Raw genomic sequence first — 24644 nt, 5'->3', positions numbered from 1 at the left:
CTTCACCGATTTTAAGGAGCCACAGATTCCCTACAAACCCTTTTGTATAAAGAAGGGCGAAACCTTCTCGAAACTACCCTCCTTTCGTTTCACAATGAGAAACACATTCTGACTACCAGAATGCATTCTGTTACCTAAGACTAGACTTGTCAAAGAAGTGCTGGAGTCAGTGGGACTGACTACGCGAGCCCTCTTAAGAGACTGGGTGTTAGAACCTTCCAGCGGCCCACCCTTTCCGCTAGGAGGAAGAAAAGAGGATTTTGAAGGATCCATTTCGGTCCCACGTGCAGCTAGGGAAATAGAAGTCCACCTAGACAGAGCCCTGCGTGCCTAGGTAAGACTTATACAACTGAGGTGCGGCAGGTTCCCCAGAAGTTGCCCGCTAACAACTGTTCCACCTCAACAGCCATGCATCTCATCAGTGCGCAGCACACCTTGAGATTGAGGTGTTGTTTATAGAGGTTTATTCCATTCTCATGATCCGGGCGGTCAAGCCAAATTCCCATTCCCTGAGACACACAACATTCCACTGCTGCGCCGCACGGTGGTCGCTGAAGTATGCCCAGAGCTTACAGTGACAGAGGACAGGCAGCACTTACCAGTCCCCAGCTCAGGAACCCCGGGGTCGCCAAGCCTGTACCCGGCACCTGAATGCCGAGCCCCCATATATATATATATATATATATATATACAAGGAAACATTCCACGTGGGAAAAAATATATCTAAAAACAAAGATGATTTGACTTACCAAACGAAAGCGCTGGCACGTCGATCGACACACAAACAAACACAAACATACACACAAAATTCTAGCTTTCGCAACCAACGGTTGCCTCGTCAGGAAAGAGGGAAGGAGAGGGAAAGACGAAAGGATTTGGGTTTTAAGGGAGAGGGTAAGGAGTCATTCCAATCCCGGGAGCGGAAAGACTTACCTTAGGGGGAAAAAAGGACGGGTATACACTCGCACACACACACATATCCATCCACACATATACAGGCACAAGCAGACATCTCTGCCCAAACTCTTTGCCTCTGTATATGTCTGCTTGTGCCTGTATATGTGTGGATGGATATGTGTGTGTGCGAGTGTATACCCGTTCTTTTTTCCCCCTAAGGTAAGTCTTTCCGCTCCTGGGATTGGAATGACTCCTTACCCTCTCCCTTAAAACCCAAATCCTTTCGTCTTTCCCTCTCCTTCCCTCTTTCCTGACGAGGCAACCGTTGGTTGCGAAAGCTAGAATTTTGTGTGTATGTTTGTGTGTGTATCGACGTGCCAGCGCTTTCGTTTGGTAAGTCAAATCATCTTTGTTCTTAGATATTTTTTTCCCACGTGGAATGTTTTTATTACAAATGATTGAAGCGATTTCACAGCTCTACAATAACTTTATTATTTGAGATATTTTCACAATGCTTTGCACACACATACAAAAACTCAAACAGTTTTTTTAGGCATTCACAAATGTTCGATATGTGCCCCTTTAGTGATTCGGCAGACATCAAGCCGATAATCAAGTTCCTCCCACACTCGGCGCAGTATGTCCCCATCAATGAGTTCGAAAGCATCGTTGATGCGAGTTCGCAGTTCTGGCACGTTTCTTGGTAGAGGTGGTTTAAACACCGAATCTTTCACATAACCCCACAGAAAGGAATCGCATGGGGTTAAGTCGGGAGAGCGTGGAGGCCATGACATGAACTGCTGACCATGATCTCCACCATGACCGATCCATCGGTTTTCCAATCCCCTGATTAAGAAGTGCAGAACATCATGATGGAAGTGCGGTGGAGCACCACCCTGTTGATAGATGAAGTCGGCGCTGTCGGTCTCCAGTTGTGGCATGAGCCAATTTTCCAGCATGTCCAGATACACGTATCCTGTAACGTTTTTTTCGCAGAAGAAAAAGGGGCCATAAACTTTAAACCATGAGACTGCACAAAACACGTTAACTTTTGGTGAATTGCGAATTTGCTGCACGAATGCTTGAGGATTCTCTACTGCCCAGATTCGCACATTGTATCTGTTTACTTCACCATTAAGAAAAAATGTTGCTTCATCACTGAAAACAAGTTTCGCACTGAACGCATCCTCTTTCATGAGCTGTTGCAACCACGCCGAAAATCCAAAGCGTTTGACTTTTGTCATCGGGTGTCAGGGCTTGTAGCAATTGTAAATGGTAAGGCTTCTGCTTTAGCCTTTTCCGTAAGATTTTCCAAACCGTCGGCTGTGGTACGTTTAGCTCCCTGCTTGCTTTATTCGTCGACATCTGCGGGCTACGCGTGAAACTTGCCCGCACGCGTTCAACCGTTTCTTCGCTCACTGCAGGCCGACCTGTTGATTTCCCCTTACAATGGCATCCAGAAGCTTTAAACTGCGCATACCATCGCCGAATGGAGTTAGCAGTTGGTGGATCTTTGTTGAACTTCGTCCTGAAGTGTCGTTGCACTGTTATCACTGACTGATGTGAGTGCATTTCAAGCACGACCATACGCTTTCTCGGCTCCTGTCGCCATTTTGTCTCACTGCGCTCTTGAGCGCACTGGCGGCAGAAACCTGAAGTGCGGCTTCAGCCGAACAAAACTTTATGAGTTTTTCTACGTATCTGTAGTGTGTCGTGACCATATGTCAATGAATGGAGCTACAGTGAATTTATGAAATCGCTTCAATCATTTGTAATAGCCATATATATATATATATATATATATATATATATATATATAAAATGATAAAATGAAAGTGCTGGCAGGTCGACAGACACACAAACGAACACAAACATACACACAAAATTCAAGCTTTCGCAACAAACTGTTGCCTCATCAGGTAAGAGGGAAGGAGAGGGAAAGACGAAAGGATGTGGGTTTTAAGGGAGAGGGTAAGGAGTCATTCCAGTCCCGGGAGCGGAAAGACTTACCTTTGGGGGAAAAAAGGACGGGTATACACTCGCACACACACACATATCCATCCACACATATACAGACACAAGCAGACATATTTACAGACAAAGAGTTTGGGCAGAGATGTCTGCTTGTGCCTGTATATGTGTGGATGGATGTGTGTGTGTGCGCGCGAGTGTATACCCGTCCTTTTTTCCCCCTAAGGTAAGTCTTTCCGCTCCCGGGATTGGAATGACTCCTCACCCTCTCCCTTAAAACCCACATCCTTTCGTCTTTCCCTCTCCTTCCCTCTTTCCTGATGAGGCAACAGTTTGTTGCGAAAGCTTGAATTTTGTGTGTATGTTTGTGTGTGTGTCAACCTGCCAGCACTTTCATTTGGTAAGTCACATCACTTTGTTTTCATATATACACACACACACACACACACACACACACACACACACACACACACACACACACACACACACACACACACAACACGGAACACGTGACCACCATCAACATTTAAATTTGGAAAAATAATAATATTTGCACGCAACAGTTGCATCTAATTATCTAGCAATGTAACTTAGCATTTAATTGTATTAAACACACAGAGGACATACCTTTTAGATGCATCTCTCTGATTGCCCATGTGCAATGCATCCAAACTGCCCAAACTAAACAGCATGGAAACTGTGTTGAGCTTTAGGCAGCAGTTTGACAAGTTGAGACATGCTATAGGACAACTTCCATTGAGAGCACTGACTGGCTGGCTTGCCATGCCTCTCATTTCATAATTAAAACTTAGATCAACACTTTGTAACTTTCTGCAACTGTCTTCAAATATCCAGCGAGGAGTTTCTTGCAAATTATTGTGGCTACAATTGAAAGAAATGAGTGAATGTGCACAGCGGGGTGGGCGGTCCAATAACATCAGTTCATTGTGAGATACATCTAAATACGAAAGTTGTGGTAGTCCAGTGGTGATACACGTGGGTAACTGTGTTATGTTATTGCCTGAAACATTCAATGATCTCAAACTCGTAATTTGCGAAAGGCTATCTGGAATGGTTTTTAATCTGTTTCTTGATACATTTAAGTCATCCAACTTCACCAGTTTACACAGAGATTCTGGTAAAGTCTCCAAGCAGTTCCCTGACACATTTAGATATATAAGACTCTTTAGCAGCCCTATATTATCTGGAAGAGATTTCAAGCCATTCATAGATATATTTAAACTTTGAAGATATTGCAGTCGGCATACGCTAGAAGGAATAAATTTAATACTGTTTGAAGCTACATTAAGGCACTTGAGAGATGGGACAACGTCCAGATCATGAGGTAGCTTTTCTATGCAATTATGTGATACATCCAAGTTTTCAACTCTGACTAATTTGCCAAGGTTCTGAGGAAATTTCTTGAATTTATTCCTCTTCAATTTGAGAGCAGTCACATTCACAAGATGTACTGTAAAACATGCAGGCAGCTCCTGTAAACAATACAAAATATTATTGTTTTACATTAGAGGCGATTTTTGAACATCTTATAACACTTACGTTTACATTATGTATGAATAAGAGACCATACACACACATATTTTATAAGGAACACACAGAAAAATGATTTGATGCGAAACGGTTTCTTTTGGAGTGCTGTAACTAAACACAAATGTAGACATAACTTTATTCCGTTGTGTCATTCCAAGTTTAAATCATCTGATATTCACCTCAGATAATTATTTATTCACTATAAATGCAATGGTTGCATATTCAGAACCATGGTCCTGTTCATATTTTTACAAAGGAAAGGGTAGTGGTGGTGGTGGTGTAATTAGGGCCTCGACAGCACAATCATCACTGCTCTTAATGGATATCAAAGTACATCTCTCATGGTTTGAATGACATCTGTTCTTACAAGCAAAATTTCTGCAACATTTCCACAGGAACACACATTAACAGATTTTCTCAGACTTGGCTATGTAGACACAAATAATGTAATTGAACAGATAAAAAATCCACTGACCAAGCAGCGGCAGCACACAAGCATAAAAGGAGGTTTTCTTAGGCAAGCTTTTGGAGCCAATGGCTCTAAGAAAAGGGGTAGATTTTGGGAAAGTTGCACAGAACCGCAGGTCAGGGGAGACTTACCAGATGGGATGAGAAGGAAAGACTGATTGTTGGGGGCTGCACCGGATGAGATTTAAAAATCTGAGAGTTTAAAGGTGGAAGACAGGGTAATATGCATGACAGAGTTACTCCATTTTGCACAAGTTAATAAGAGTGTAATAAGAGTGAAAAGGCAAGTGCATTGTAAGTAACAGAGGTGGGAGAGGAGCAGCAAAAACAGACAGGTAAGAAAATGAAAGATGTAGAAAACTAAAATGGAGAGAAGAAAGGAGTAACTACTGTGAAGAAATTCTGAGAGAGAAGCAATTAATGTAAATTAAGGCCAGGTGGGTGGCGAGAATGAAGGACATGTAGCAACGATATTTCCCACCAGTGAAATTCTGTGAAACTGGTGTCTGGGGGAAGAATCCAGATGGCACGTGTGGTACAACAGGCACCGAGGTCATGACTGTAATGTTGTAGAGAATGCTCTGCAACAGGGTATTATTTGTTGCCAGTATACACCTTCTGCCTATGCCCATTCATCCTAACTGATAATTTGGTGGTAGGTTGAACAGTGTTTACACAACAGCTGGTTTAAGACATGTCATTTCACAGGTGGCTCCCTCTTTGACAGTATATGTTTTGCCAATTACAGCACTGGTATAGGTGGTGTTAGGAGGGTGCATAGGGCAAGTCTTGCAGCAGGGACAGTTGCAGGGGTAGGAGTCACAGGACAGGGAGATGGGTGCAGAAGCAGCACAGGGTCTGACAAGACTACTGCAGATTGGGAGAGCAACGAAAAGCTATTATAGGTGTGGTGAGCAAAATCTCAGGCAGAATAGATCTCATTTCAGGGCATGATTTTAGGAAGCCATGGCCTTGTCGAAGTAGCTGATTACGACATTCCAGACCAGGATAATACTGAGTGACCAGCGGTGTGATCTGAAGAAGTTTTTTGGAGGGATCAGCAGTACCAGGATTGAATATGATGGCCTGTGAAATCTGCTTCTGGACCAGGCTGGTGAGGTAATTACATCCAGTGAAGGCTGAGGTCAGAATGATGGTTAATGTTAATGTCGTGTGACTAGGAACTCCCGTGGGGTAGACCATTCGTCGGGTGCAAGGCTTTCGATTTGACGCCACTTCGGCGACTTGTGCGTCGATGGGGATGAAATGATGATGATAAGAATAACACAACACCCAGTCCCTGAGTATAGAAAATCTCCAACCCAGCCGGGAATCAAACCCGGACCCGTAGGATTGACATTCTGTCGCACCGACCACTCAGCTACTGGGGGTGGACAGAATGATAGTGAATTGCTGTAAAGAGTCTGTATCTGAACAAATACGTTTGCCTTGAATGCCAAGGCTGTATGGGAGGGCATGTTTGACATGGAACGGATGTCAACTGTCAAAATGTAAGTACTGTTGTTAGCTAGTACATTTAATGTGGACAGAAGCGTGTAGCTGGTGTTCAGTGAGGACGAGATCAACAACATGGAAAGCTGCGTAGGATTCAGAATAGGACGATGTGAAATTTAATTGGGAGAAGGTATTCAGAGATTCCAGGAATATTAAAGCTCTATATGATAAAGATGTCATCAATGTTATCTAAACCAAACCAGGGGCTGAAGGCTTATGGATCCCAGGAAAGCCCCCTCCAAGTGACCCATGAAATGGTTGGCATAGGAATGAGCCATCCTGGCTCCCATGGCCGTACCCTGATGTGTTGGAACCAGGTGAGTGCTGACTGAGGAAATGTTCAGCAGCAGACAGGCCACATACATGGGGAATGTTGGTAAAGAATGAGGTGGCATCAATGTGACAAGCAAAGTGTGTGGTGGGAGTGGGATGGGCACGGATTTCAGACCATGTAGAAAATGGTTGGTACCTTTGATATAGGAGGGTAGTCTTTGTATTATGGGTTACAGGTGCTGATCAACTGAGGCAGATATATGTTTGGTGAGTGCTTTGAAGCCAGTAATTATTGGAAGGCCAGGGTGATTGGGTTTGGGGATCTTAGGAGGAAGGTAAAAGGTGGGGATGCGTAGTTTGGGTGTGGTGAGAAGTTCTATGGATTGAGGTGGTACTCCTCGTAAGGGGCCTGAGGTTTTAAGGAGAGACTGTAGATCAATTTGAATCACAGGAATGGGGTCTTGATGGCAGACATTGTACGTAGAGGTGTCGGACAGCTGGCGTAGACCTTCACTAACATACACCTTTCAATCAAGTCCCACAGTGGTAGATCCTTTGTCTGCTGGAAGGATAACAATGGGGTCATAAGCTTTTAGGCAATGTGAAACCTGGAGTTCTGCAGAGGACAAGTTAGGGTCATGTTTTAGGGACCTGAGGAAAGGCTGTGAAGCAATGATGGATGTGAGGAATTCTTGGAAGGTTTGTAAGGAATGATTTTGAGATAGTGGTGGTTAATCAAGTTGGGATCGTCATCGGAACTGTTCAAGGCAGGGTTCAATGTCACATTTGCTGTTGGAAAGGTTTTGGGATTGTGTTGCAAAGTGATATTTCCAGTTGATGTTATGTGTGAACGAAAGTACAGTCTTCACCAAAGCAACATGATTAAATGCAGGTTTAGGGCTGGTAGTGAGACCCTCACATAATAAAGATAATTTAAAAAGGGGGAGTGCTTTAGACGAGATGTTGAGGACACTGTACTGTTGTGACTGGTTCTTGTGATTATGAGTTATTCTTGGTCTGGGAGACACTGGTGAGGACTGTGGGATACTAAGGAGGTTGGCCAAGCTCGGTTTGTAGGAGAGGAGTGGTGGTTGATGGTGTGGCTGTCTAGGGAGCTGCAGTGGGAGAGAAATGGAAACACCACTGTTCAGGTAGTTTGGGAGAAAGCGAGATCACATGTTTGAGGTGAAATCTGGCATGTTGTTGCAGTTTGAAGTTGGCTTGGTGGACGATACCATCCAAGGAAACATGAGGGGCACATAACTGCAGGATTTTGTAGGAGTGGAGAGGAAATTCGCTGAGGAGGCATGCAGGTCACAGATTAGCTGGGTAACAGATAGAGATTACAATATTTGAAACTGTAAAAGAGCTTGGTGTAGAGCAGGATTACATCCAGAAACAGGGATTTTCAATGTCAGGCCTTTTGGAGTAACTCTAAGGGACAAGCAAGTTTCAAGAAATAGAGTGTGGGACCTTAGTTTTGAAAGCACAAAGGCATGTTTTTGAAAAGAATGGATGTAATATGAGGTGGGATTCTTCAAGGCAAGAGAGAACAGTTTGGCGTGTTAGAAATTGTGGGAGTGGCAAAAAAAAAAAACGACTGGGAAAGTCATGAAGAGAGATAAAATTTTAAAAACTGGGTAACAGAAAGACAGAGTCATACAAGAAAACATAAAATACTTTGCTTGGCAATTAAATTAATGTGGGAGATGGCAGTAGAAGTCAATTAGAACAGTTTGTCAAAAAACAAACACACAAAAACATGAAAGAATTATGTATAATCTAAATAAGTGGAGGGTGGGGGTGGGGGGAGCTGTCAAATATGCGAATAAATCGGCAAAAGATGATCGGGAGGAGGCCCTACAGTGTAGTGAACCGTAAATTGTAATATACAAATTCATAAACAACAATGGAACTGGTATATGTAAATAAAAATGCACCCACCTACAACACGTTGATATCGGTGCTAGAAAAGATGCAGGGGCAAAGATTTGATTAATCCTGGTGATACAGGTAAATAAACAAACGGATTAGCACATAAGGTAGAAAACAGACACCAATGAAGACTGACAAGAAGGTTTCATAAGAAAGAGCAATGGCCACATGGGTTAACATAAAACGAAAACTATAAATTTTTGACAAAATAATGTAATTGTATAGATAAAAAAATCTATTCACCATGCAACAGCAGAACACACACATGAAAGAAGTTTACAATTAGGCAAGCTTTGGAATGTATTTATCAGCTACTTTGTCAAGACCATGGCTTCCTAAAATCATGCCCCAAAATGAGATCTATCCTGTCTGAGATTTTGCCCACCACACCTAGAACATATTTTCGTTGTGCTACCAATCTCTGCAGTATTATTGCCATACCTTATGATCCTTCTGCACCTGTCTCCTTACCTTATAGCTCCTACCCTTGTGACCACAGCTTACTGCAAGACTTACCCTATGCACCCTCCTACCGCCATCTGTACCAGCCCTGTAACTAGCAAAACATACTATCAAAAGGAGAGCCATATGTGAAACGACATGTCATATACCAGCTGTTATGTAAACACTGTTCAGCCTTTTACACCGGCATGACTACCACCAAATTATCAGTTAGTATGAATGGGCAGAGGCAGAAGGTGATGAGTGGGAACACGCAGTATCTTTTTGCAGAGCATGCTCTACAACATGACAATCATGAGCACAGTGCCTGCTTCACCACACGAGCCATCTGGATTCTTCCCCCGACAGCAGTTCCTTAGAACTCTGCAGGTGGGAACTATCGCTATAACATGTCCTTGCTTCTCGCCCACCCATCTGGCCTTAATTTACATTAATTTCTTCCCGGTCAGCATTTATTCACAGTAACTACTGCTATCTTCTCTCCATTTTTGTTTTCTTTTCATTTTCTTACCTGACTAGTTTTCACTGTTCCCCTCCCACTTTTTACTTATGTATAATACACTTAGCTTCACTCTTATTAACTTGTGCATGATGTTTAAGCAGTAACCTCTGTCTTGCATGTTACCCTGTCTTCCAACCTTTAAATTCTCAGGTTTTCAAATCTCATATGATGCAGCTCCCAGCAATCAGTCTTTCCTTCTCATCCCATTTGGTAAGTCTTGCCTGACTCATTCTGTGTGACTTTTCGAAAATCTACTCCTTCTCCTAGACCTCTCCAGTCCTTTTCCTTCTCCCCTCTTCCTTTCCCTTCAATCCTTCTGCGTGAAGAAGGAGTGACCGGCTCCAAAAGCTTGCCTAATTATAACCTCCTTTTATGTGTGTGTCCTGCAGCCGCATGGTGAGTAGGTTTTTTATGTATCCAATTACATTATTTTGTCAAAAATCGATTGTTTTCATTGTTATAGTCACAAATAGTGGTTCATATGTATTAAAATCCTCCAGTCATTTGGAAAAATGTATTAAAGACACATAGCCTGTTATACGGATGGGTGACTATATGAAATATATGTAGTTAAAATGTGTTGCACTGAATGTGGTATTCCACACTTTCCTATATTCATGGGTTACCCTGCCAATGAAGGAAATTGTATGGTACTGGACAATTTTCCATCCTTAGCCTGGTGGTCATCACTCCCTTCCATTGGACTGGCTGACATTTAGTGGTACATTTGACTTCCTGTAGTAGTTTGTTGTTAAGCACATTAAACCACTCATGTTCCCACTGGTACATGGTCTGACAATGATATGATGGCAGGAGGATGGAAAACTTGAACTGTTATTTATGGCCGAAATTTACATTTGAGTTTTATTCCATTCCTCAACAGTGTGTATTGTGGTGACGGTTGTGTGAAGCATCAATACTATTTATCCTCTCTCTTCCACTTTAGATGATCTGCTGGAAGAACAACTTCTGCATAATTTTATATAAGATGAAAAGTATCTAATTTTACAATCATCTTTATTACGTAATATGTAAGAATGCAAAATGTTTGACTAATCTTAGAATTTTGAGAGTAAGTCATTCCATGATGGGTAATATCTTTCCTATTCCATGTTCTGCTATACAGGGGTGAAGGTTTCTGCGACATTGTTGCACCAACTCCACAAATCTATACAGCAGTATCGATGTATTAATCATGGTAAGGATCACGCTGATGATGTAGTTCAGCCAGTCATAGTGTTTCCCAAGTTTTATGGAAAACTCAATAGTCTGCAACGTGTAGCCTGTGTTATTGAACATAAATTTTAATTTCTGTGACACTGAAGGGTTGAGGATGATGCAGCGGCTGGTTGGTACCGTTGGGTCTTCAAGGCCTATTCGGGTGGTGTCTGCCTGTCTGAATTAATTTAAAAATGTGTACTGATTACAATGAGACATGGCTACTCTACAGTTTACACATGCAAGCTAAAATAGTCAGCTAAAGGTGTATCTGAAGGCATAAAACGTGTCAGGCTAGAGATTTTAAATGCTGTGACACTATTTCCCTGCTCTTCAGAGAGCAGTTTGACAGCAATATAATTAATACATTCTCTCAAACAAACGAATTCAATTTGTTCTGTTGATAATACGTGGGTTTTTTCTTGTCCATAGCCATATTAAAAATTATATCCTCAAACAATGAAAAAAAAAAAACACTTAAAACAAGGCAATTTCCTGGAAAAGCAGAAATAATCTTGCTTGAAACAAATTATAAGAAATACTACATTATCTCGGGTGAGAGAAAGTTGGGGGAAGGATGTGTTGATTTTGTATGAGACTGAACATGTAATTTTTTACATCTACAACTACAAGCCACTATACAGTGCATGTTGGCGGAATACTTTGCATCAATAACTGTGATCTTCTGTCTTATATCATTCATGCATTAAGCAAGGAAAAAATAGCTGTCAACATACTGTAGTGGTGCATGTTTCCTTTTACAAGACCAACAAAAGATGTGTGTACGAAAAATGTGACTTTAATTAGCAGCAGAGTAAAGAGCATCTACTGTGACCAAGTTTGTTGGAATTTATGTGCAGATATGAAAAATAATAACATGGGCACAGCACAGAAAATGACAATGAATGTGTAACTTGGACTGGCCAGTGAGGGTTGTTACACAGAGTCTATGAAATGTTATCTGGAGTTAAGTAGTAACTTATGGTTTTGGTGAAGCATTGAAGCATCATATATGAACATGGATTTTCTAAATTTAATCCAGCAATGCACAGTGACTTCCCTTGAACTTTGTATATTGTCATTGCAAAAGCAAGACACACAGGAAACTAATGTCAACTGAAAGTGGAGGGCAAATCGGTACGATTCATTGGAATGTGCGGATCCAGGATATCTTCTGCTTTACATTCGCCATTAATTATTGTTGCCGTAATCACATCCAGCATTTGTTTTTTCATGGGCAGTCTATTTGACTTTGTCATTCTTTGGAGCTTAGATGGTTGCTCGCATAGGCAATTGTCATTCCAGGAGTTGGGAAAAACTTTCTTTTCAAGATGGTGACTGAAGTTGACAGAAGTTCAGTGGAAATTATATCTCCTGTGTTTCACAAAGAACTGGAAGTTTGTCATTGCCCGTATCCATAAGTTGCTTGGCAAATGTTTTTGCAGAAACATCTCCAAGTAAATGCGCATTCATATTAGCCAACAGTGTTATTTTCTTCACACCTCCAGGGAGCCGAATTCTTCAGGCCTGCATTCAGCTTGTGTGGTGGTGTTGATATGCTCCAGTAGCATCCAGTGGCAAGTTACAGCAAAGTAGATAACATAAAATTTGTCTAAAAAAAAGTGTATGAGGTGTGGTCAAAAAGTAACATGAATTTTTGTTTTTCAAAAGAATCTTTATTTATCCATCAGCATCAACTTTGTCCCCTTCAAAGTAATCACCCCTCAAATAAAACACACTTGTGCGAGCACTTTTTTTGATCACTTTTGGAACCCATTGTCATTATTGTGTTCAGCTCCTCAGCAAATCTGTTTTTATGTCATCAATGGTGTCAAAATGGCGTCCTTTCATGGTTCTCTTCAGCCTTGGGAATAGAAGGAAGTCACAGGAGCCATGTCCAGTGGACACAGTGACTGAGTCAACATAATGAGCCTGTTGTATGCCAAAAAATCATGCAGGAGCGAGTGGGAGCATTATCATGACGCAATTTCCATGAGCGGTTTTGTCACAGTTCTGGTTGTTTTTCTCAGATTGCTTCATGAAGACAGCACGTAACTCCCAGGTAGTATTCCTTGTTGACTGTACGGCTATAAAGTAGGGACTCATGACACACTATCCAATTGTAATCAAAGAAAACAGTGAGAAGAATTTGTTGAATTTTTTTCTGTCTTGGCTCTTCAGATAGTTTTGCACTGGGATAACTGGGCCTTGGTTTTGACGTCATATGCGTACACTCATGGTCTGTCACCTGTTAATAACCTTCTTTAGAAGTTCTTGATCATTTTTAACTTCATTCAGCAATGCCTGAGCATGTCTACGTGATATCATTTTGGTCAAAATTCAACAATTTCAGAACAAACTTCGCTGCTACATGTTTCATGTCCAAAACATCTGGAAGAAAAAAAAAAGATACCTGGCATGAGCAAAAGAATATGCCAACATCATCATCAACCCCTCTGATAGTGATCTGGCATTTTCCAAAATCATTTTCTTTATGTTTTCCACATTGTCGTCAGTAACTGATGTGCCGGAGTGTCCAGAGCTGTTATCATCTTCAGTGTCTTCTAGGCCCTCTTTGAAATGTTTATATTACTTGTTAACTCTTGCCTTTCTCATAGCTCATAGTATATTTTCCAAAAGCCACAGTTAACATTTCAAATGCACTTCATTCCATTTTACACACAAAATGTAATGCAAATTTTTTATCCATCTTTTTCAAAAGTAAAAATTCACTGCTGAAAACACATATAACCTTTTCAACTTCCAACTATGAACAACATATTCAAAGCAGCTGAAAATTCAAATGTCCATCAAGAACAGGTGTAACAATAAGGTAAAAAAAATTCGAAAATTGGATTTATAGAGCCCAAAAAATTAAAAAACTCCCCCATTACTTTCTGATCACACCTCGTATGTGCCAACTTTCACTGGTGTCAAAGGCTATTAATTTCAAACAGATGTACCCACATCCATTTTCATACAAAGATTTATCTATTATATTTATGGCAACTTTCTGAGCCGCTTGAAAATAACCTAATGTGAAGGCTGAAATTGACAGTGGACACAATAAATTTCTCAACAGCAACTGGAGCAGTTTTCATTAATTAAATTGCATTCTGTCACATTTGGTTCACAGGTTGCTCACTAGTTGCCATCGTTTCTTTGATGTTTCAACAGCAGGGCACATACAAGATTCATTTACGCTCTTATTCAGCATGAGTACTTGTTTCATAAGTGAAACCAATACATGTAGCAGCAAAGTTTGTTCCGAATTGTTGAATTTCGACCAAAAATGACATAACACAGACATGCTCAGGCACTGTTTCGTAAATGAAACAAATCTGTCTATACATATTAATGTTGTCTGTGTAAGAGTCACAGACTTGGATGCAGCTGCCACACGTGGGTATGAGTGCAAGCTGACATCATGGAATGCTGACGACCTGCAGTGTCAGTATACGACAGACCCACATCGCCTCACATACAAAGTAGTTGCATCATGTTGCTAGCCGCCTGCACAGGCAGAACAGTTTCCAACGCCTGTGGTTCCGATGCAGATTTATATCTTTTTCAACTCACAATGGAGTATTGACAAACCCGTATTTGGTCATGGCGGACATCAGACACAGTTATGATGGGTCGGCATAGCAAGGACGTTATTATAAATGTATTCATAGAAATAAAGTGGTGTTGGCTAATAACTCGTAGTTCGTGTATTTCTGTACTTCATGGACACAATTCCCACAATAATCCTGACAAATACCAAGGGAGACATTCAGCCAAGGATACGAACCTCATAATGCCTTATATCTGCTCTTTAGTGCTTAGCAGTTTCATAGTAACAGTATAGAATTGAACACATAATCTCAATGTTTCCTTCCATTAGCTAGGTTAAAATGCTTGTGGAACAGGCACAAAGTAATATAAATGAATTGAGGATAGCCCTAACAAATTGTTTACATGTTTTTGTTCACTCTTGTTTACTTAAGTTCACACTTTTACTGGCCAGACTTTACAACATGGAAATGAAATTATACGGTTCGTTCAGAGAACGCGCAGATGCCACAATGTCAGTATGTAAGATCAACAGGAACTGGACAGGCACAAGTGCTTCAAGCTCTTTTTTAGTTCTTATTAGTGACTGGAGTATTCATTCACCTGAACTGAAGATTCACTTATGTTACTTTTCTTTATCTTTGACAGAAAATCTCATGAATTTAGTTCAACTTTTCCATCCTCTTCTTTAATAGTTTTAGTCAGACATTCAGCATGATGACTCAATTTACTTGTGACACTTACCACAGAAACAGCTGTACTTCAGGTGCCAAATAATGAAAAGCCATTTTGGGCTGCTTGTGCTTGGGCAAAGCTGCCACACATTTCACAAAAATGAGTGGCATCTAGTGGTTATTGACACAAGTAAGGATGTGATGCAGTCAACACCTAGTGGTTATTGGTAAATGCTGTTGCCTGATCGAGCAACAGGCTGGTCAGCTTTTTTTTTTTTTTTTCTGTAGCATGTGTTATAGCCTATATATAAATTTGTATACTTCATGAAGAGTAGAGTCTTTAAGTGAAGTGAGCACAATGTCATAGCATTTGAAGGGTTGTAATTCAGCGAAGAACTGGGATAAAGTTGCAGAACTTTGCAAAATAGTTGAAGAATTAGCAGTGTGTGTGTTATATAGGATTTATGTTATTTTAGCTCACTCTTTTGCCCCAAGGACAAGTGTAAAATACATATTGTCTCAACAGCATTTCTCCCTTTCTGAAGAAGCTACATCTCTTGTTTTTAGTTTATGAAGTACCGTATTTACCCGAATCTAAGCCGCACTTGAAAAATGAGACTCGAAATAAAGGAAAAAAAGATTTCCCGAATCTAAGCCGCACCTGAAATTTGAGACTCGAAATTCAAGGGGAGAGAAAAGTTTTAGGCCGCACCTCCAAATCGAAACAAAGTTGGTCCATTGTAATATGAGACACAATTTAGGTCGAATGAATGACGATACAGCTACAGTAGTTTGGTTCGAGTCGTAAGCTTTACCAGGTAGCCATTGCTATGCGTCAGGCGCTCCGTCCGTATTTATACGGGTACTCTTCCTTTTTCACGTGCTTTGTCTGGTTTGAATCGATTGCTTATTTTGTTTGATCTGATAAGTGTCGTTTTCTCTGTTATAGGTGTTTACGTCACTCTAAGCTGAAAATGCATCACTGTACTGTGTCATGCATTGTTTGTCGCATTCTGATAGTGCGTGTTTACGGCCTGTCGCCGTTCGCGGCATGGCTTGCTTTTGTGCGCGCTACCGCCGCTTACAACTAAAAAGAGGCGAATCGTCTCATTAGCGAAGCAATGTCAAGAGACTGCTATTTGTTGTTGCTTACACTGCTGCTTTCTTTGAGAATGATCAGTAAGAACCAAATAATAGGCTGCGTATGATAGAACATGTTCTGAACGAGAGTTAGGCGAAAATTTTTCTCCGTTTGAAAATCTTTGCGGCCGCTTCTTTAGTACATCAAATTCTGCACAGAAATTAGAGTCATCTTAGATTTAAAAATCTAGTCAGTTGCCATGCTTCATTTCTGACTGTATCACTATTAGGCTAAGAATAATACGAATATAAACATGACACGATAAGTGTATTCTTCCGCGTTTGCTGTTGTCTCACTCTAGTTTCGTAGTTTATTAGGCAGACAGGATTTAAATGAGATAGCAACAAACACGGAAGAACACATGGCAAAATGTTTATATTCTAATTATTCTTATGGTGAATGGTGAAGAGAATACTGCTTGTGATTCACATTTCATCAGGTTACTATTAGCAACCATCTGTTCTCACAGGTAGGAAAAAATTCAGAACTTAGAGTTGGCCATATTGAAAAACATCCCAAACAGTCTTGCCAGTCGGGTTTTCGTAGTACATTGAAATTCTACTACATTCGAAGATGAACAATACGGAATTTGTATTTACTTCGTTGGATAATGTATGAAAATGCAGTGGTCAAAACTCGGGGCGGAGAAAAAAAAAGCTCGTCTTCCACCTTTTTTTTTAAATTTATTTACTGACGCAGAGGTTTTGGCGCCAGTATTTATCTTTGTGCCTACAAAGCATGCCAGTGTAGCGCTACATATATTCGACGGCAGAAGTTAGTTGTGGCGGCACCTACCAACATTTTTCAGAACTTCCGCTTGCTTTGCACTTGATTCTAAGCCGCAGGCGGTTTTTTGGATAACAAAAACCGGAAAAAAAGTGCGGCTTAGCCTGTGTTGGCTTCTACCAATACTAGTTAATAAGATAGCAAAAAACTAGTACCCGCATTGGCAAGAGACCACACCTTATATAACCAGACACATCCAGCCTAATTGTGGGACTTATTCTAGGTATTTACATTGATGATGATTGACAGCTGCTTGAAGTTAGATTGAAATAAATTCACTGAATGCGAACAACATGGCATCAGCTGTATTAGGTACAGATGTTCTACCTGTTGCTGACGTGTGAAAACTGGCACTGGACCAGGACTCGAATATGGATTTCCCACTTATTACAAGCCGTCACCTTACCATTAAGCTATCAAGACAGTGTGTCATGTGAGAGTTTGGGGTCAGTCTAGGAGGCGTGAACAGATAGCCTAATGGTGAGGCGACCATTCACAATAAGTCTGAAATCTGGGTTAGAGTCATTATGCTTGCCTGGTGGCTTTAAAAAGTTATGTGCCCAATAACATCGTGAGAAAAATTAGTGTGTCAGCATCACAAAGCACTCCATTTGATTACTTTAAAAGTATTGGCATGCTTTAATTTTGAGGGTTTGTTTCCAGAGGTATTCAAAAATTCCAAATTGCTTGTTTTACCAATAAAAAGACTGAAAATAATTAAATAATTTTAGAATTAATAGAAGCCTAAAATAGTTGCAGTTGCAGGGCACTCAAGTCGAGCACAAAAGTAAAACCACAGGGAACCATAGGAGGCACTAGCATAGTTTGGACTGCTTACAAAGCATTTTTACAAACATCTGGATACAGTTATGGACTTGTGGAGGAACTTTAAAGGAAGTTACCAATAATGGAGCAGCAGATGTCCAAGAAACTGATGCTTGTAAGTGTGCATTGCTTGTTATGTGTCTTTTTCTTGGAATTTTTCAGGTAGACATAGATTTCTATTTCTTCGTATATGTCTATAAAGTATCTCTTCTTCGCTGTATGAAGAAAGGACCGATGAATTAAGAATGTTTTTGATACTGTACACTATGTGCCTCTCTTGTGCACAGCATTGAAAACAATCTCAGTATTCTGATGAAGAAGGGAACCTTATGGACATTTATGTAGAATTAGAAATCCACACCCACCTGAAAATACCCAAGGAAACAACAATTAATGATCAATGCACAACTAGAAACACCAGTTTCTTGGACATCTACCACACTATTAATGATAACTTCCTTCAAACTTACTCTGCAAGTTCATAATTGTATCCAGATTTTTTTTAAACATGCTTTGAAGCAGCACGTAATGCAGTTAAGCTACATTCATTAACACCCTTGAAACTTCCCTGCGGATCAATTTTTACATGCTAGAGGACATAACCTTACACTCTACTTGGATCCCCAGACCACTGCAATTATTTTACATTTTTATTAATCCTAAAATTATTTTTAAGCTTCTATTGGTAAAATCTGCAATTTGATATTTTTGAATGTGTCTGGACACAAATACTCTTAACAATATAGCGTGCCCATATTTTTAATGTAATAAAATGGATTGCTTTATGATGCTGACACACTAATTTTTCTTATGATGTTATTTGGCATATAACTTTTTAAAGCCACCAGACTTGTAACTTTTTTTTTTATCACTTGACATTGCTCTTGTACAGCACAATGTAGGTTTCTATATTCTATATGCACTTATGCTGTAAGTACGTAGGCCTTGTTTTATCCTCTTCTATTATATACAAGTACAATATTTATGGCAGTTTGCAGAACATATTGAAAATGGCCTAATGTGACGGCCAAAACCTTTAGTGGACACAAAGCTAACAGCAACTGAAGCAGTTTTCATTAATTAAATGAACAGTTGCACAATCAAGGACACACTCATAACATGGAGAAACTAATAAATGAATTTTTTGAAATTCATTTCCTGCGAACTCCTCAACATCAGCTGTATTAGGACCAGATTTGCTTCCAAATAGTGACATGAAAATTTTTGCTGGACTGGGATTCGAGTCTAAATTTCCCACTTATCTGGAGCCACCATTTCAGCTAGCCGTGCACACTTCCTGGACTGACCCAAACCTCCACATTATCCTGTCTACATCCTTATTCTGTAGTCCATATCATTCATCACTTAATGCAAAATTCCCACAACAGAGAGAACAAGACAACAAGGAATCGACACCAATGATGTTATCAATACGTGCCATGCCTGGGCGGGCTTGTCTCATTCTCCCTGTTGCAGGAATCCAAGTAACTTTATGAGCAATAGATGATGAATCTACATCTACACCTACATTCTGAAAACCACCGTGAGGTACAGAGCAAAGGGTACATCTCATTGTACCAGTTATTAGGGTTTCTTCCCATTCCATTCATATATGAAGTGTGAGAAGAATGATTGTCTGAATGCCCCTGTGCATGCAGCAATTATTCTGATTTCTTCTCACAATCCCTATTTGAGCAACACATAGGAGATTGTAGTATAATCCTACAGTCACATTTAAAACCAGTTCTTGAAACTTTGTTAATAGACTTTCTCGGGATAGTTTATATCTATCTTAAAGAGCTTTCCAGTACGGTTCCTTCAGTATCTTATGACACTCTCCAGCAGATCAAATAAGTCTGAGCATTCATACTGCCCTTCTCTGTACACATTCAATGTTGTTGTTGTTGTGGTCTTCAGTCCTGAGACTGGTTTGATGCAGCTCTCCATGCTACTCTATCCTGTGCAAGCTTCTTCATCTCCCAGTACCTACTGCAACCTACATCTTTCTGAATCTGCTTAGTGTATTCATCTCTTGGTCTCCCCCTACGATTTTTACCCTCCACGCTGCCCTCCAATACTAAATTGGTGATCCCTTGATGCCTCAGAACATGTCCTACCAACCGATCCCTTCTTCTGATCAAGTTGTGCCACAAACTTCTCTTCTCCCCAATTCTATTCAATACCTCCTCATTAGTTATGTGATCTACCCATCTAATCTTCAGCAATCTTCTGTAGCACCACATTTCGAAAGCTTCTATTCTCTTCTTGTCAAAACTATTTATTGTCCATGTTTCACTTCCATACATGGCTACACTCCATACAAATACTTTCAGAAATGACTTCCTGACACTTAAATCTATACTCGATGTTAACAAATTTCTCTTCTTCAGAAACGCTTTCCTTGCCATTGCCAGTCTACATTTTATATCCTCTCTACTTCAACCATCATCAGTTATTTTGCTCCCCAAATAGCAAAACTCCTTTACTACTTTAAGTGTCTCATTTCCTAATCTAATACCCTCAACATCACCCGACTTAATTCGACTACATTCCATTAACCTCGTTTTGCTTTTGTTGATGTTCATCTTATATCCTCCCTTCAAGACACTATCCATTCCGTTCAACTGCTCTTCCAAGTCCTTTGCTGTCTCTGACAGAATTACAATGTCATCGGCGAACCTCAACGTTTTTATTTCTTCACCATGGATTTTAATACCTACTCCGAATTTTTCTTTTGTTTCCTTTACTGCTTGCTCAATATACAGATTGAATAACATCGGGGAGAGGCTACAACCCTGTCGTACTCCCTTTCCAACCACTGCTTCTCTTTCATGCCCCTCGACTCTTATAACTGCCATCTGGTTTCTATACAAATTGTAAATAGCCTTTCGCTCCCTGTATTTTACCCCTGCCACCTTTAGAATTTGAAAGAGAGTATTCCAGTCAACATTGTCAAAAGCTTTTTCTAAGTCTACAAATGCTAGGAACGTAGGTTTGCCTTTCCTTAATCTTTCTTCTAAGATAAGTCGTAAGGTCAGTATTGCCTCACGTGTTCCAACATTTCTACGGAATCCAAACTGATCTTCCCCGAGTTCGGCTTCTACTAGTTTTTCCATTCGTCTGTAAAGAATTCGTGTTAGTATTTTGCAGCTGTGGCTTATTAAACTGATTGTTCGGTAATTTTCACATCTGTCCACACCTGCTTTCTTTGGGATTGGAATTATTATATTCTTCTTGAAGTCTGAGGGTATTTCGCCTGTTTCATACATCTTGCTCACCAGATGGTAGAGTTTTGTCAGGACTGGCTCTCCCAAGGCCGTCAGTAGTTCCAATGGAATGTTGTCTACTCCGGGGGCCTTGTTTCGACTCAGGTCTTTCAGTGCTCTGTCAAACTCTTCACGCAGTATTGTATCTCCCATTTCATCTTCATCTACATCCTCTTCCATTTCCATAATATTGTCCTCAAGTGCATCGCCCTTGTATAGACCCTCTATATACTCCTTCCACCTTTCTGCTTTCCCTTCTTTGCTTAGAACTGGGTTTCCATCTGAGCTCTTGATGTTCATACAAGTGGTTCTCTTATCTCCAAAGGTCTCTTTAATTTTCCTGTAGGCAGTATCTATCTTACCCCTAGTGATATAAGCCTCCACATCCTTACGTTTGTCCTCTAGCCATGCCTGCTTAGCCATTTTGCACTTCCTGTCGATCTCATTTTTGAGACGTTTGTATTCCTTTTTGCCTGCTTCACTTACTGCATTTTTATATTTTCTCCTTTCATCAATTAAATTCAATATTTCTTCCGTTACCCAAGGATTTCTACTAGCCCTCTTCTTTTTACCTACTTGATCCTCTGCTGCCTTCACTACTTCATCCCTCAAAGCTACCCATTCTTCTTCTACTGTATTTCTTTCCCCCATTCCTGTCAATTGTTCCCTTATGCTCTCTCTGAAACTCTCTACAACCTCTGGTTCTTTCAGTTTATCCAGGTCCCATCTCCTTAAATTCCCACCTTTTTGCAGTTTCTTCAGTTTTAATCTACAGGTCATAACCAATAAATTGTGGTCAGAGTCCACATCTGCCCCTGGAAATGTCTTACAATTTAAAACCTGGTTCCTAAATCTCTGTCTTACCATTACATAATCTATCTGATACCTGTTAGTATCTCCAGGGTTCTTCCATGTATACAACCTTCTATCATGATTCTTAAACCAAGTGTTAGCTATGATTAAGTTGTGCTCTGTGCAAAATTCTACCAGGCAGCTTCCTCTTTCATTTCTTAGCCCCAATCCATATTCACCTACTACGTTTCCTTCTCTCCCTTTTCCTACACTCGAATTCCAGTCACCCATGACTATTAAATTTTCGTCTCCCTTCACTATCTGAATAATTTCTTTTATTTCATCATACATTTCTTCAATTTCTTCGTCATCTGCAGAGCTAGTTGGCATATAAACTTGCACTACTGTAGTAGGTGTGGGTTTCGTATCTATCTTGGCCACAATAATGCGTTCACTATGCTGTTTGTAGTAGCTTACCCGCATTCCTATTTTCCTATTCATTATTAAACCTACTCCTGCATTACCCCTATTTGACTTTGTGTTTATAACCCTGTAGTCACCTGACCAGAAGTCTTGTTCCTCCTGCCACCGAACTTCACTAATTCCCACTATATCTAACTTTAACCTATCCATTTCCCTTTTTAAATTTTCTAACCTACCTGCCCGATTAAGGGATCTGACATTCCACGCTCCGATCCGTAGAACGCCAGTTTTCTTTCTCCTGATAACGACATCCTCCTGAGTAGTCCCCGCCCGGAGATCCGAATGGGGGACTATTTTACCTCCGGAATATTTTACCCAAGAGGACGCCATCATCATTTAATCATACAGTAAAGCTGCATGCCCTCGGGAAAAATTACGGCTGTAGTTTCCCCTTGCTTTCAGCCGTTCGCAGTACCAGCACAGCAAGGCCGTTTGGGTTATTGTTACAAGGCCAGATCAGTCAATCATCCAGACTGTTGCCCTTGCAACTACTGAAAAGGCTGCTGCCCCTCTTCAGGAACCACACGTTTGTCTGGCCTCTCAACAGATACCCCTCCGTTGTGGTTGTACCTACGGTACGGCTATCTGTATCACTGAGGCACACAAGCCTCCCCACCAACGGCAAGGTCCATGGTTCATGGGGGGGACACATTCAATATCCCCTATTAATCCTATCTGGTATGGGTCCCACACACTTGAGCAATATTCTAGAACTGGTCGCATGAGTGATTTGTAAGCAATCTTCTTTGTAAACTGACTACACTTCCCCAGTACTCTACCAAGAAACCGAAACCTACTACCTGCTTAGCCATGACTGAGACTATGTGATGATTCCATTTCATATCCCTAAAAAGTGTTACACCCAAGTATTTGTACGAGCTGGCCGATTCTAACAGTATAATGGCATGTGACGAGGGTCTCCCGTCGGGTAGACCGCTCGCCTGGGGCAAGTCTTTCTATTTGACACCACTTCAGCGACTTGTGCGTCGATGGGGATGAAATAATGATGATTAGGACAACACAACACCCAGTCCCTGAGTGGAGAAAATCTCCGACCCAGCCGGGAATCGAACCCGGGCCCTTAGGATTGACAGTCTGTCGCGCTGACCACTCAGCTACCGGGATCGGACATTCCAACAGTGACTCACTGATATTATAGTTATAGGATACATTTTTTTCTTTTTGTGAAGTGCAAAATTTTACATTTCGGAACATCTAAAGCGAGTTGTAAATCTTTCCACCACTCTGAAATCTTATCAATATGTGACAATACTTAGCAGCTTCTTTCAGACAGTACTTCATTATAGATAACTGCATTATCTGGAAACAGTCAAAGGCTACTATTAATATTGTCTGCAACGTCATTAATATACAACATGAACAGCAAAGGTCTCACCTGAAGTTACTTCTACATCTGACAATGACTCTCCATCCAAGATAACATGTTGCATCCTCCCTACCAAAAAGTCCTCAACACAGTCACAAATTTCACTTGATACCCCATATAATCGTATTTTTGATAACAAGTGTAGCTGTAGTACCAAATCAAATGCTTTTTTGGAAGTCAAGAAATACTCCATCTACCTGCCTGCCTTGATCCAAAGCTTTCAATAGGTCATGTGACGAAGGTGCAAGATGGTTTCACATGATGGATAATTTTTGAATCCATGCAGTTGACAAGGAGGAGGTCATTCTGTTCGAGATACCTCATTATGTTTGAGCCCAGAATATGCTCTCAAAATTCCACAAAAAATCCATATCAAGGATACTGGACAGTAATTTTGTGGATCACTACTTCCACCCATCTTGCAGGTGGGTGTGACTGCTTTTTTCCCATGAACTGGACACAGTTTTCTGTTATACGATATACGACAGCTTATAGTTAGAAGGATGGCTAAGTCAGCCACAAATTCAGTATGAAATCTGGTACGGATTCCATTGGGCCCTGGAGCTTTGTTCAATTTTAACAATCTCAAGTGTTTCTCAACCCCACTGGCAGTGATAAGAGAATTAAATTGAGTCTTCCTTCAAAAAGGAACATTTGAAACTGGAATTAAGCTTTCCAACTTTTGCTTTACTAGCCTCAATTTCAGTTCCTGTCTCATTTGCTAGGGACTGTACACTAATTTTGGCACCACTAACAGCCTTAAAATATGACCAGAATTTCTTTGGGTTTTGTGAAATATCATTTGACAATATTCCGCTACAGTAAATCACTGAAGGCATCATGCATTGCTCTCTAAGCAACCACATGAATTTCATTTACCATCTCTCTGTCTATAGCTCTATGCTTTGTTTTACATGTATTAGGCAGTAATCTCTGTTTCTTT

General features: G+C 40.6%; 1 protein-coding gene across 5 annotated transcripts in view; it reads right to left on the bottom strand.

Moving 5' to 3' along the window:
• LOC126162384 (leucine-rich repeat protein SHOC-2-like) overlaps window positions 1-24644 on the bottom strand; it is a 142147-nt gene that overhangs the window by 74506 nt on the left and 42997 nt on the right. For all 5 annotated transcript variants that reach the window (XM_049918856.1, XM_049918855.1, XM_049918858.1 and 2 more), the window contains one exon: window positions 3496-4361. In XM_049918856.1, coding sequence (XP_049774813.1) covers window positions 3496-4361 — 866 coding nt within the window. The remainder of the gene's footprint in view (window positions 1-3495; window positions 4362-24644) is intronic.

This window comes from Schistocerca cancellata, chromosome 2 (assembly GCF_023864275.1).
Source record: "Schistocerca cancellata isolate TAMUIC-IGC-003103 chromosome 2, iqSchCanc2.1, whole genome shotgun sequence".
Lineage (NCBI taxonomy): Eukaryota > Metazoa > Arthropoda > Insecta > Orthoptera > Acrididae > Schistocerca > Schistocerca cancellata.
This window is presented reverse-complemented; position numbering and strand designations above follow the sequence as displayed.